The following is a 14905-nucleotide window of genomic DNA, read 5'->3' on the forward strand; positions in this document are numbered from 1 at the left end:
TCGGCGGCCTGCAGCGGCTAACAGCCGCTCCCTAGCACCCTCGAATGCTATCTCTAGTCTCGATTGATGCTCAATGATCCAATCCTGTACCTCGCCTGGAACAGGGTCCTTGACCCGACCGAGAAGGAAGTCAATGGGGAGCTGTGGCTCTCGCCCAAACATCAAGAAGAAAGGGGATTCTCCGGTTCCCTGATGAGGCGTGCTGTTATAGCTGAAAAGCAGCTGTGGCAAGCAAGAGGCCCAGTCCCGTTTCCGTGATGCTGGTAGGGTGCGAAGCAGATTATGGAGCGTTCGATTGAACCGTTCGCACTGCCCATTCCCAGCAGGATGGTATGGAGTGGTGCGGGATTTGGTGACACCATACAAGCAGCAAAGTTGTTGGATCAACCGACTCTCAAAGCAACGACCTTGGTCTGAGTGAATGCGACTCGGGACACCATATCGGTAGAACCATTCATTCAACAAAACCTGGGCAACAGTAGAAGCCTGCTGATCCCGGGTGGGAACAGCTATAGAGAATTTGCTAAAGACATCGGTCATGACAAGAACATTTTCAATGCCACTCTGGGAAGGTTCCAGCAGCGTGAAATCCACAGCCACAATCTCGTTTGGCCTGGATGCCAACAAATGGCCCATGAAGCTATGTGGTGTCGAGCCAGAGTCTTTTGCAACTTGACAACGTTCGCATTCTTGTACCCATCTCTTTATGTCTGAGGACATTCCTGGCCAATAGCAACGGCGCCTGACCAATTCGGTGGTCCGTTCAATGCCCTGATGACCATGCTGTTGGTGAAGTTGTGTCAAGGTTTCCTCTTTGAGAATGGCTGGTAGGAGAAGCTGAAAAATCTCCTCTCCACCATCAGGGTGGAAGATCCGGCGATGCAGCACCCCCTCATGTTCAACCAGGCGGTCCCACTGGCGTAACACGGCCATGACGGCTCGTGACAACTGACGCCGTTCAGCTGCAGAAGCCTGGATTTGTCTCTTCCAGAAAGACAGGACCTCCTTCAGGAGGGGATCAGCCTCCTGCAAGGAGCCAATGTCGACAGTGGAATGGCCTGGGAGGACAGAGACAATGGACTGGGTCAGCGTCACCCCCGACACTGGACCTGACGCTTCCTGAAGGACCTTGGGAACTGCTGTACCAGGCGCAAGTTGTTCGGTGGCGCTGGATACAACCTCAGGCTTACGGGAGAGTGCGTCTGCATTTTTATTGCTGCGACCTGAACGATACTTTATTTCAAAGTCGAAGATGGCAAGCTGTGAAGCCCATCGCTGCTCGGTAGCCCCGAGCTTGGCCGAACGAAGATGACTCAGTGGGTTGTTGTCTGTGAAGACAACACACTTGTGCCCCAGCAGATAGTCACGGAATTTTTCAGACATGGCCCACTTAAGTGCCAAGAACTCCAGTTTCATCGAGCTGTAGTTGCTCATGTTGCGCTCCGTGGGCCGAAGGCCTCTGCTAGCATAAGCCACCGGTCTTACGCCATTTTCTGTCTCCTGGGAAAGGACGGCCCCCAAACCACTATAACTCGCATCAATCTCCAGAATGAAGGGACGTGAGAAATCGGCATAGTTCAACACAGGAGCGGAAATCAGCCTAGACTTAAGGGCCTCAAAACTCTCCTCGCAGTGGGATGTCCAAGCATCACCCAAGACCTGTCCTGACCCTCTCCTAGACTTCGTGCCAGCAAGAGTCGCCACCAGCTTGTGGAGGGGGGCAGCCAGTTTTGCGAAGCCCTCTACAAAACGCCGGTAGTAACTCGCGAAACCAAGAAATGACCGCAACTCAACCACTTGACGTGGTCGTGGCCACTCTGCCACGGCCTCGATTTTAGCAGGGTCGGTGGAGACACCCTGGCTGGAGATGACATGCCCCAAATAATTGACCTGCTGCCGAAAGAATGCACATTTCTCCCGCTTAACTTTCAAGCCTTCTTGCTGGAGCCGGCCCAGAACGGCCTCCAGTCGTTGCAAGTGCTCACTGACCGACGAGGAGAAGACTATGATATCGTCTAGGTAAAGAAGCAAGGACTGACCTTGCTGGCCTCCGAACATTCTCTGCATTAACCGCTGAAAGGTGCTCGGGGCATTGCATAACCCAAATGGCATCCGATTAAACTCAAAAAGTCCAAACGGTGTACAGAACGCTGTTTTGGGTTTGTCGTCCTCTGCAACTGGAACCTGGTTGTACCCGCTAGCCAGATCTATCGTGGAAAACCAACGAGCACCACAAAGCAAATCCAAACTCTCCTCGATGCGAGGGAGAGGGAACGCATCCTTCCGGGTCTTAGCATTCAACAAGCGATAGTCTACACACAATCGAAGTTTACCATCCTTCTTCCTGACCAGAACAATCGGCGACGCAAAGGGACTGCAACTTTCCCTAATGATTTTGGCCTCAAGAAGTTGGTTAATGTGAGACTTTACTTCTTCGTACTCAGAGGGAGGGACGCGGCGGTAACGCTGCCGGACTGGTGCGTCATCCAACAGTGGTATGTGGTGTGATATGAGATTTGAACACCCCAAGTCACCATCATGAGTGGAAAAGACTGAATGGTACCGCTGCAACAATGACCTCACCTCCCTCTGGTCTTCCTCAGGCAATATGCCCAAGTCAACAGATGCTAGCCCGTCTTGGGCTACACTGGCGTCTCCCTGGGCAGAAACACTGGCTGTGATTGGATTGACTTCAGTCACACCCCGAGGTAGACTGATCACCTGGGCACCACAGAGGGAACCAAGACAAGTCCGAGGGTGTAGAAGAACATCCGTCGTACCCACATTGACCACCGGGATGTAAACCGTGCCTCGGGTGACCTGAACAAGACAGGGAGAAGCAAGCAGGCCGCATGGCAGACCAGAATCTGACGGCTCGAAGAGTACAGCCTGGCCACTGGCCTGCTCAGGGCAGGTGCTGGCGACGAGCTGAAGGACCCCACCAGGTATTCGTATCGTCCTCTCACCCCTGACCCTCACAGTGCCCGTGTGCGGGCTTGGCTTTTTGACCGAAGACTGATGGTACTGCTGCAGAGCTTCAAAGACCGGGCCTGGAACATGTGACACGGGTGGCAAGGCAAACAGGGAAGGGCCATTAGTACCAAAAAGCTCTCTGTAACACTTGCGAATGACGTTCATCCCCAAGATGCCAGGGACAGACGATGCGGTGCCGGGGGGGTCTTTAACAACTAGCACTCCACAGCCAGGAATGACCTTTCCACACAATGCAACATCAAGCTCCAGGTAACCAACATAGGGGATATCTAACCCGTTAGCGGCACGCAGACGCAGCCAATTGCAAGACCGAAGCCGATCCTGGCCCCAAGACGAGAACTGCTGTTGAAAGAAGCTCTCAGTAATGGTGGACACCATAGACCCAGTGTCGACCAAGCAAGGGACATGAACACCACTAAACACAACATCAGTTGTTGGACATGATGACATCAAATCAGCGACCACCTCCTCCTGTGAGCCCTTGATTTCCCCATCTGAGCGGAGGCCCGCCGACTCAGAGGGCATCAGTTTTCCGGCTGATGGGTTGAGGAGGTCGTCCTGGGAACCTGAAGGTTTGCACCACTGAAAGAATTGGCCCGTGAACGAGGAGGTACAGTTGGGCCCCGGCACTCCCGTGCGATGTGGCCTGGCTGTTGACACCTTCGACAAATCAAAGGGCCCCTGCGAACGAAATTTCCAGGTGGTCGTGGGGCCTGCAAAGCAGCTATGGTCTGTGTGAGCTGGTCAAGCTGGGCCTGCTGACGGTTCAAGATTTCCATTAAATCACTCATCTCCGACCTGGGAGGAGCAATAGGATGACGTGAATGGGAATCACTTTGCACCCCATACTGGAGACCATAAGCTGATGGTACCGAATGACTTCGCCCCCTAAACCCACCTGGTTGGCCCTCCCTTTCCCATCTGATAGCCTCACTACGTACATCCAACAAGGAAGCTGTCGGCCTGTTGCGGACATACTGTTTAAGCGTTCGACGGAGAGAACTGTCAAGAGCATGCTCTACAAATTGGTCACGCAGAAGATCCCCAGCATTAGGTATACCATCTGGTGCGCACTGTTTAACCTGCTCCATTAAAGCCATCAGGCCCAGGGAATACTCCTGCAGAGACTCCCCCTCCTGCTGCCTTCTGGAGAAAAAGGCCTGCTGCAATGTTACATAGGACTGTGCACAGCCATACAGTTCCCTCAGAATAGCGAAAACCTTAACTGGATCTTCTCGCTCTACACGGGGCCTAAACCTGATCTCCTCTCTGGCTTCTCCCTCCAAGTGATCAAAAACAAAGAGGGCCTGATCGGCTGCTGAAAGGTGGCGAACCCGCATGCATGCCCGTATCTCCTCCGTCCACTCAGCTATCCCTAAGCCGGTCTTCCCATTAAACGCGGGGCATTTACGGTCCCTGGGAACTACAACCAGCCGCTCCATGACAGGAGCAGCACTCGCAGACGGGGCATGGCTAACTGAACCAGAGGGGCCTGCAGCAGCTCCGCCAGGCACGTCCCGGAAAGCAGCCCGCTCCTGAAGCAGCTGCTCGTTGTCTGCCTCTAGTTGTGACACTAAATCCCTAAGTCGCTGCACCTCATCCGCCATACTGACTGTGAGGTATTACCAATACTCAGAATACCAAAGTCTGGTTCTTGGGACGGCCGCTGCTGTCCTGGCTCCTCAATAGTCTCTCCACTCGAGAGGCTCGCCTGTCAAAAAAAAAAAGAAAACACAACCAAATACGCCAAACAACAAACAAAAAAAAGAAAGAGAAAAAAAAGAAACCACGCCTCGACCCTTTAATGTGATCCTGCCGACAACGCCAGAATGTGGCGGGAGCGGGTGTTAGGGTGTTTGGTGTATGCGTGTGTATGTGTGATGTAGGTTGCCAACAACGCCACCTGGGACTCTACCCCAGGAAATAGCCCTCTAAAGGCCAACACAGGTCCGGAATCACACAAGGTCCAGAGGTCGTGGTTTCAAAAAGAATAAAATTTTATTTAACAATTATTAAAATAACAAAACTAAGAGTAATGCAGGGTGAGAACAAGGGCACCCAGATGGGACCACCACACTGGCAAACTAAACCAGAAGACACCAATCAGGGCTGGGCTTACCACGGCGGCAGGAAACTCAAAAGGGGATAAATGCAAACTAAAACCACCAGTGCACTGCAACAAAACTGTGTCAAACACCACCACCAGGGAAGGGCTGCCGCTCGCTGGGACCCAGCACCTATGGTACAAAACAAGAAAACACAAATTACAATCAGGCACAGTGTGGGGACATCTGGGACCTCTCAGTTAAAAGAAAGGGAAATCAATTACAATTATTAACAAAAAGTAATATCAAAACCAAATAATACAAATTTATGTATAAACAACTTAACAAAAGAACGAAATCCTAATTTAACCCAATGAATGGCTGAACAGAAACAAATCAAAAGTCAAACAAACGAATATATTATTAAAAATTTATATTGCTGCGTGAGGAGCAGCAATTACATAAAACACAACCAAGACAGGCGAGCCACTCGTTTGGAATTGTGTCCACACTGGACCGAAGCTGCGGCCACGTATAGCGACCCGAGCCAGTACGAGCTTCTCCGTCTGATTATTCTCGAACCAGGACAGCTTCGCGAACCAGGACAGCTTCGCGAACCAGGACAGCTTCGCGAACCAGGACAGGAGTGGACCTCGTCGTGGTGGCCAATGACTGGAACACACCAGGACGCCAAATGGATCAGTGCAGCACTAGTGGGAGAGTGGGAGACGCTGGTTACCGCGTCCCGCTCCGAGCTCTACTGCACCCAAGCACGCGCCCACCGAACTGCTCGCCCCCTCCGGTTCACCGTCACTCCAAGTACTTAATATTGCGACGCGGAGACATGGGCATGCACGCCGACCGACAGACTCACTGCAGTGTGGAGTCAAGAGGGAGAGTAGTGCCCAACACACCTGCTTTAAATCACGCACGCAGCGCCGCCCCCCAATTAACCTGTGCACGGCTGGCAGAGCATCATGCAGTGACCAGGAGGGAGATGGCTCACCCGGTCACACACTGTTAGTGGCGTATGGTGGCATAAGTATGTGCGACTGAAGTTGTTTCAGGGTGTTTTAGTGAACTACAAAATAGCAGGGAAGGATAATTATGTGAATAAAATTGATACAAATCCACCAATGGCAGCATTGTACTTTGAAGTAGTCCAAGACATGCTGGTGGGCAGCATGTCTTTGACTACAAGGGCAGAAGGAAAGGATGCAAAGCCAATTAGTCAAATCAGGCCTACTCTTGATTTGTAAAACTAGATAAAAAAATCTGGGCCTATTTTTGCCCTCAATGACTTTTTTTTAATTTTTTATTGTTTGTAATTTTCAGCTACAATTGAAAAATTAAGAAACAAGACCAAAAGTGATGCCATTTCAAATGCATCATGCTCTGAATCATTCACTAACATTCTATCCCACAATATCAAATAGAACGGTCAGAGTAACAAACAATTAAAAGAACAACAAGAATATAATTTCACAACTATTGACATGGGCTGTAAGCCTAACATTGTTTGAGGCAAATGTGGATGTTAATGGATGTTTCAGAATGTTGGTCATGGTGTAAAGCCAATTAAGATTGAGGGACTTCATTTATCGATCAAGTCAATCCTCCTCGCTGTTTGTGTTGCAAAGATATCAGTGACCTGGGCCCTATTTCCCAAAAGCATCGTTAGCCTAACGGCATCGTTAAAACCCTTGTACGATCATCGCAGAGTTTTCAGACCATTTCCCGAAAGCATCGTTATGTAATGACGTCGTTAAAACCCTTGTAGCTAACGACGGCTCCAGGGGTACTCATAGAGCACTAAGAGGCATCGTTATGTGGCGAGGTGATAAGCTAAAGGAAATTTAACCAAAATATCTAACTAAAAAATAGAAAAGAAACCGACAACGCCACCCTGGGAATTTCACCCAGGGAATTGATTTAACGTGCAAGGCACACAGGTAAGGTCACTCACATTGACAGGCATGAGACGTGGTTTAGGAAGTTATAAAAGGGTACAATTTATTGAATCAATTCTCTTTTTAAAACAGTCTTTTGGAACATTCACTCGAAACCAAATAATGGCTTGGAGCCAAGCAAGTAAATGATGACTTAGTGCCGGAGGAGGTTCCACCTAAATAAAGAAAACCAAAATCACCCAACCACAGCAAACGAAACAAAGGGGGGGGCACCACCACCACGACACCAGCACACCACCACCGGTCTCCAGCCACTAAAAAGGAGAAACAAATGAATCAATGGGCAATTGACAAAAACAACCTTGCCCCCTATTAATTTACATGAAATAAACAAAGGAATATGAAAACAAAAGCTCAAAAGAAAACAAACACGATACAAACTCAGGGCTAGGTAAATAATCAAAAGTACACACTTTAACGCTCATTCACACACACGGGGGGACAAGCCCCGGTTTAAAATACACTCCGGATAAACGTCCCCGATAGGGTTCCTCGGAGGGATGCGCCGCAGCGACAGGCGGCAGTGGGCCGAAGTACCAGCCGGAGTAACACACGTAGGATAAATGTAATACGTGACGGCAGCAACAGCAGATGAGAGCAGCATGGAGAATGCCAGCGGACAAAGCAGCAGAGACCCCAAGGAGCGGATTGCAATCGGTCCTGTTTGAGAAAGTTATGTTAGCTCTGCTATGTTGCTAGGAATGCTGTTTATTCGATACGCTAACACGTACCTGTTTTTGACCCCACTCGGACACACACACCCGTTCACCTAGCAGGAGGGAGGGAGAGAGAACTCCAGCCGTCCTCGGCGTTTGCCTGAGACCACACTGAGAATTAGCCACCAGATAGCATCCAACATGTTGCCGACGATAGAGTACTCACCAATTTAGTATTATGCCACAATGCGCACGGGGAAACCCGGAGCAGCGGACCAAACCACCTTTGGCCTGACCACCTTTGGCCCGGAAGTGACGGAGGCACAAAGAGACAGAGACAGGTGGAGGGTGGCTGCTTTTATACTCTCCCCCTGACGGCCACTAGTGGTAGCACATCTATACTGCTACATTCTACCCCACCTTCTTGGATCGGCGTCCCGACGATCAACAAAGTAAGTTAAACACGACCAGCTAACTCCAAGGTCTAAACAAAGCAGACACTGAGTTGGACACGGAAGCAGAAAGGTCGGCCGCTTGCACCTCTCCCGCGGGCCGTGGAAGACGATGCACATTAGAGTGCTGACCAGCCGTTTGACGTGGGGTCCGACGTGGGCCCATGTGGCTGGAATCAGGGCAAGCGACCCAAGGAGGACATAAGGATGCCCCCGGATCTGGAATGGATGAAGGCACTTGGGACGGAGTTGGTCCGGCGGATGGCATGGCCGAATTGGCCATAGAAGGTCGTTGGTCAAGGACTAACAGATCGTACTCAAATGAAGGCTCCTCTTCTGGGGGTGGTTCGTCCCTGGGTGATGAGTCGTGGGAAGAGGCAGGACGAGATGAATCCACCCCTACGACTGCCTTCAGCATAGTGCGGTGGACCTGTCTGCCCTTTGTCTCATCGTCCACTGGCGCAATAGTGTACACTGAGCCACCCTCTCTAGGCATCCTCAACACTCGATACTTCGCCGAACTCCACCGATCTCGGGTCTTCTGGGGCCCCCTGGCACTGAAGTCTCGCAAGTACACCAACTGCCCCTCCTGCAGTGGCAAATCTCTTACATGCTGATCATGGGCTCGCTTTCGCCGATCGGCGGCATGTTTCAAGCGCTCCCTTGCACCTTCAAAGGCCACCTGCAAGCGGGCTTGGTGCTCTTGCACCCACTCGTGGATGGACCCCCCGACCGGGCTCTCGACCCTGCCCAACAAGAAATCGAGTGGTAGCCTTGGTTCCTGCCCGAACATCAAGACGAAGGGGGACTCTCCTGTTGATTGGTGGGGAGTTGTATTGTAACAATAAAGGACGTGAGGAAGACACGTATGCCAATCCCTTTTACGAGACACTGGCAGAGTACGCAGCAGGTTGTGGAGTGTCCGGTTGAACCGCTCGCATTGACCATTTCCTTCGGGATGGTACGGGGTGGTACGTGATTTTACAATACCATACAAGTTACACAACTGTTGAATGAGAGAGCTTTCGAAGTTACGGCCCTGGTCAGAATGCAACCGAGCGGGGACACCAAACTTATAAAACCACTCCGACACCACAACCCTCGCTACGGTGGCTGCGCGCTGGTCCCGAGTAGGGACAGCCATGGTGTACTTACTGAAAACATCAGTAAGCACCAAGACGTTCTCCACACCATTCTGGGCCGGCTCTAAAGTAGTGTAGTCGATGGCAAGGATTTCATTGGGGCGGGAAGCCAAGAGATGTCCCATGACGCCGCGTGCCCTTGGGTGAACATCCTTTGCCACCTGACACCTCTCACATTGCTGACACCAACGGGCTACATCAGAGGACATAGCAGGCCAGTAGCATCGAGACCGGAGGAGCGCCAGTGTTCGCTCCACCCCCTGGTGACCATGCTCCTGGTGTACTTGGGTTAGGACCTCGTCTCTCAATACATTGGGCAACAAGAGCTGGTACATGGCTTCAGCGCCATCAGGTCTGAACACTTTTCGGTAAAGGACATCGTCTCTCTCAAGCAGGCGATCCCACTGCCGCAGTAACACTAGCGTAGCTTGGGAGAGGTGTGCCCGCTCCTCACGACTAGGACGCTGCTTCCTCCTCCAAAACACCAACAGTTCCTGTATGACAGGGTCAGTCTGCTGAGCGAGACGAAGTTCAGGCGGAGTAAGCTGTGGCATGGCTGTGATGGTAGCTTGGGTGGCCTCTACATTTCCCAAACCTAACGCTTGCTGCAAAGACTTTGGCATGGCTGTACCTGGAAGCATCACCGCAACGTCCTGGGGACCAGATGGGTGCTGACGAGAGAGAGCATCTGCATTGGTGTTGCTCTTCCCTGATCTGTACTTTATCTCAAAATCGAAAGAGGCTAGCTGGGCTGCCCACCTCTGCTCAGTAGCAGCCAGCTTAGCAGAAGACAAATGACTGAGGGGGTTGTTATCAGTGTACACGACACACTTATTTCCCAACAAATACTCTCGGAACTTCTCTGTCATGGCCCACTTGAGGGCCAAGAACTCAAGTTTCATAGAGCTGTAATTCGCCATGTTCCTCTCTGTAGGTCGCAGGCCCCTGCTAGCATAGGCTATCGGCCTCACCTTGCCCGCCTGAGTCTGAGAGAGGACTGCGCCCAAGCCACCATAGCTTGCATCGACCTCCAGAATGAAAGGAAGAGTGAAGTCTGCATAAGCCAACACCGGCGCAGTGGTGAGCTTCGCTTTCAGTGTGTCAAAGTTCTTGTTACACTCTTCAGTCCAACACCTGGAAAACCGCTGATCCGACTTCTTGGTGCCACCACACTCAGCCACAGCCCTATGCAGAGGAGCTGCCAGCTTGGCGAATCCCTCCACAAACCGCCGATAATAACTGGCGAAACCAAGAAAGGAACGAAGCTCCGAGGCAGTAGTGGGAATCGGCCAATTAGCAACCACTTCAATCTTGCCCGGGTCTGTGGAGACACCATCGGCCGATATCACATGGCCCAAGTAGTGCACTTCTTTACGAAAGAATGAGCACTTACTGAGCTTTGCTTTGAGGCCCTCACATTGAAGCCGCTCCAGCACCACCTTGAGTCGCTCCAGATGCTGTTCAACAGTGGAGGAGAACACAACAATATCATCCAGATATAACAATAAAGATTGACACTGCTGGTCACCAAAGATGCGTTGCATCAACCTTTGGAAAGTACTGGGCGCATTACAGAGCCCAAAGGGCATTCTGTTCCACTCAAACAACCCGAAAGGCGTACAAAACGCGGTCTTTGGCCGGTCGGTCTCAGTGACGGGCACCTGGTTATAGCCACTGGTCAAGTCCAGGGTTGAGAACCAGCGAGCACCGGACAATGCGTCTAAAGACTCTTCTATGCGTGGTAGAGGGAAGGCGTCTCTGCGGGTCTTTTGATTGAGCTGCCGGTAATCGACGCACATGCGTAGGGCGCCACCCTTTTTCCGTACCAACACAATCGGGGACGCATAGGGGCTGCTACTCTCACGAATTACTTGAGATGAGAGCAGCTGGTTGATGTGCTCCTTCACAACCTCATACTCTGAGGGTGGAATGCGCCTATAGCGCTGTGCCACTGGAGTATCATCAGTCAAAGGAATATCGTGGGAGATGAGATTAGTACAACCCAGATCGGTGTCACTGGTGGAAAATACCGAAACGTAATGTTCAAGTAGTGACCTCACCTGACCCTGTTCCTCCACAGACAATGGCGACAAATCCACATCGTCCACCTGCTGCTGCACACTGGGAGACGCTGTGTGGGAAGACACCGTGGCCACCTCTGATGGCACCTCGGTGACTCCCGCAGGAAGGCTAACCACGTTCACCAAATTCAGTGTGCCAACAACAGTGCGAGGGTACAACATAACGTCGTTGCAGCCAACATTAATAACCGGTATATAGGCTGTCCCCCTTATAACACGAACTAAAGAAGGGGAAGTCAGCAACCCCGCAGGCAAACCAGTGTTCAAAGGCTCAAAAAGTACCGTAGAACCTGAGTACTGCTCCGAACATGTGGCGGCCACGATACTCATCACACCACCAGGAATCTTCCAGCTCTTCTTACCCCTGACCTTCACCGTCCCTGGAGTGTCTGAAGAGGCTAGACCACTAGTATGATGACACTGTTGTAGTGCCTGCACAACTGGCTTGGGGGCTTCGGAGATACACACCTGGGAGAACAACGCTACACCATGTTGGCCAAAAAGGTCCTGGTAGCACTTACGAATTACGTTCATCCCCAGGACACCAGGCACTTGAGAAGGCACACCGCCAGGTGGATCCCTCACCACCAAAACACCGCATTGCGGCATCAGTTTGCCACAAAGTTGCACGTTAAGTTCCAAATACCCAAGGTAAGGAATAGTCAGACCGTTGGCAGCTCTGAGCTCCAACCAATGACAAGAGCGGAGCCGCTCCTGGCCCCAAGGCTCAAGATGTTGGCGAAAGAAGCTCTCAGAAATGGTAGACACCATGGAACCGGTGTCCACCAGACAAGGGACCTTCACGCCACCCATTTCGACATCCAAATGGGGGCAAGACGAAATCAATCCCGACGCATCCACGTTGCGTGAAACAGCTTGAGAGCCAGTGGCGGCCCCACCCAAACTGTGGCTCTGCAGTTCGGTGGGCACTAGTTTTCCGACGTGGAATGAGAGCGAGATTGTCGGCCAGCATTCCAGGGGGGTCGTGAGGGAAATTGTGAACGAGAGGCAACGCGCTCGCCATCACACTCATTTGCAAAGTGTCCCGGCTGGTTACAACGCCTGCATATTAAAGGCCCAGGCCGTGGTGGACGGCGGTACTGGTTGGCGTTTTGCAGCTGAGCGATGCTTCCCACAAGCTGATCAAGCTGTTCTTGTTGACGCTTCAACATCTCCCTCATCTCACTCATCTCAGACACCGAGGTAGATGGGACAATAGCCTGGGGGGCGCCACGAACACCATACTGGACACCATACACTGAGGGGACCGATTGGCTGCGGCCTCTCACACCACCAGGCAAACCCTCACGCTCCCATCGAATAGCCTCGGCCCTCACCTCAAGCAAGGTGCAACCAGGTTGGCGACGCACCAACTGCTTCAACTCCCGTCGCAAGGAACTATTCAAGATGTGCTCGACAAACTGGTCTCTCAGCAGGGCCCCGGCGGGTGGCATGTCAGCGGGGGCGCTCCGCTTCACTTTCTCCATGAGGCTCAACAAAGCGAGGGAGAACTCCTGAAGTGTTTCTCCTTCTTGTTGACCTCTGGAAAAGAAAGCTTGCTGCACTGCAACATACGACTCCGAGCACCCATACAGCTCGTCTAAAATGGCAAGTATTCTAACGGGGTCCTCTCTCTCGGCGGCAGAGCGATACTTTATCTCCTCCTTGGCCTCTCCCTCTAGGTGGTCAAACAGGAAAAACGCCTGGTCAGACTGGGACAGATGCCGAGCCCTCATGCTCGCCTGCACCTCCTCCACCCATTCACTCAATCCTACGCCCGTCCTTCCCCTAAAGATAGTACACCTCCTATCTCTAGGCACAAAAATTAGTCTCTCTGCTACAGCAGTAGGAGGGGCAGCAGGTACTGCTGAAGAGGTAGACTGTAGAACGCTTGGGCCAGCCTGTCCCTGTCGTAACCGCTCATTATCTGCTTTTAACTGTGCAATCAGCTCTCTAAGTTCCTGAGTTTCCTCCTCCATGATCACTACAGATTCACTACGATGATGTAAAAGCACCAAAGTCAAACCTATAGTAAACACCTCAAAGATTCAGGAGGGGCCACTGCTGCTTTGTCTCCGAGCGCTCCAATCTGCATGCACAAAACAAAATTAGATCACACCAAATAGCGTGAGCAACACACAAAAAAAAACAAATAGATATGTATACAAAGGAACACACGTCTCAGCCGTTCAAAAGAAAAGAGTGATCCTGCCGTCAACGCCAAGTTTGTGGCGAGGTGATAAGCTAAAGGAAATTTAACCAAAATATCTAACTAAAAAATAGAAAAGAAACCGACAACGCCACCCTGGGAATTTCACCCAGGGAATTGATTTAACGTGCAAGGCACACAGGTAAGGTCACTCACATTGACAGGCATGAGACGTGGTTTAGGAAGTTATAAAAGGGTACAATTTATTGAATCAATTCTCTTTTTAAAACAGTCTTTTGGAACATTCACTCGAAACCAAATAATGGCTTGGAGCCAAGCAAGTAAATGATGACTTAGTGCCGGAGGAGGTTCCACCTAAATAAAGAAAACCAAAATCACCCAACCACAGCAAACGAAACAAAGGGGGGGGCACCACCACCACGACACCAGCACACCACCACCGGTCTCCAGCCACTAAAAAGGAGAAACAAATGAATCAATGGGCAATTGACAAAAACAACCTTGCCCCCTATTAATTTACATGAAATAAACAAAGGAATATGAAAACAAAAGCTCAAAAGAAAACAAACACGATACAAACTCAGGGCTAGGTAAATAATCAAAAGTACACACTTTAACGCTCATTCACACACACGGGGGGACAAGCCCCGGTTTAAAATACACTCCGGATAAACGTCCCCGATAGGGTTCCTCGGAGGGATGCGCCGCAGCGACAGGCGGCAGTGGGCCGAAGTACCAGCCGGAGTAACACACGTAGGATAAATGTAATACGTGACGGCAGCAACAGCAGATGAGAGCAGCATGGAGAATGCCAGCGGACAAAGCAGCAGAGACCCCAAGGAGCGGATTGCAATCGGTCCTGTTTGAGAAAGTTATGTTAGCTCTGCTATGTTGCTAGGAATGCTGTTTATTCGATACGCTAACACGTACCTGTTTTTGACCCCACTCGGACACACACACCCGTTCACCTAGCAGGAGGGAGGGAGAGAGAACTCCAGCCGTCCTCGGCGTTTGCCTGAGACCACACTGAGAATTAGCCACCAGATAGCATCCAACATGTTGCCGACGATAGAGTACTCACCAATTTAGTATTATGCCACAATGCGCACGGGGAAACCCGGAGCAGCGGACCAAACCACCTTTGGCCTGACCACCTTTGGCCCGGAAGTGACGGAGGCACAAAGAGACAGAGACAGGTGGAGGGTGGCTGCTTTTATACTCTCCCCCTGACGGCCACTAGTGGTAGCACATCTATACTGCTACAGTTACTATAGCCTTAGTGGAGTCACCAGCTGGACATTCCGTGTATTGGATGTGTTTCCAATACCACGGAATGTCCAGCTGGTGCTATTTCACAATACCCCAAAAACAGTGGTTACCGCCGATATATTACTC

At 51.2% G+C, this 14905-nt stretch overlaps 1 protein-coding gene across 1 annotated transcript; it reads right to left on the reverse strand.

Moving 5' to 3' along the window:
• Positions 1-7270: 7270 nt before the first annotated feature.
• LOC311360164 (retrovirus-related Pol polyprotein from transposon opus) lies at positions 7271-12153 on the reverse strand (the record flags this gene model as incomplete). Its single annotated transcript, XM_084480258.1, has 2 exons — positions 7271-7825; positions 7892-12153. One exon carries the CDS (start codon positions 12151-12153, stop codon positions 8137-8139), a length of 4017 nt encoding a protein of 1338 aa, XP_084336384.1. The 3' UTR covers positions 7271-7825; positions 7892-8136.
• Between the last annotated feature and the right edge of the window lie 2752 nt (positions 12154-14905).

The sequence above is a fragment of the Micromesistius poutassou genome (genome assembly GCF_964030765.1).
Source record: "Micromesistius poutassou genome assembly, chromosome: 15".
Taxonomy (NCBI): Eukaryota; Metazoa; Chordata; class Actinopteri; order Gadiformes; family Gadidae; genus Micromesistius; species Micromesistius poutassou.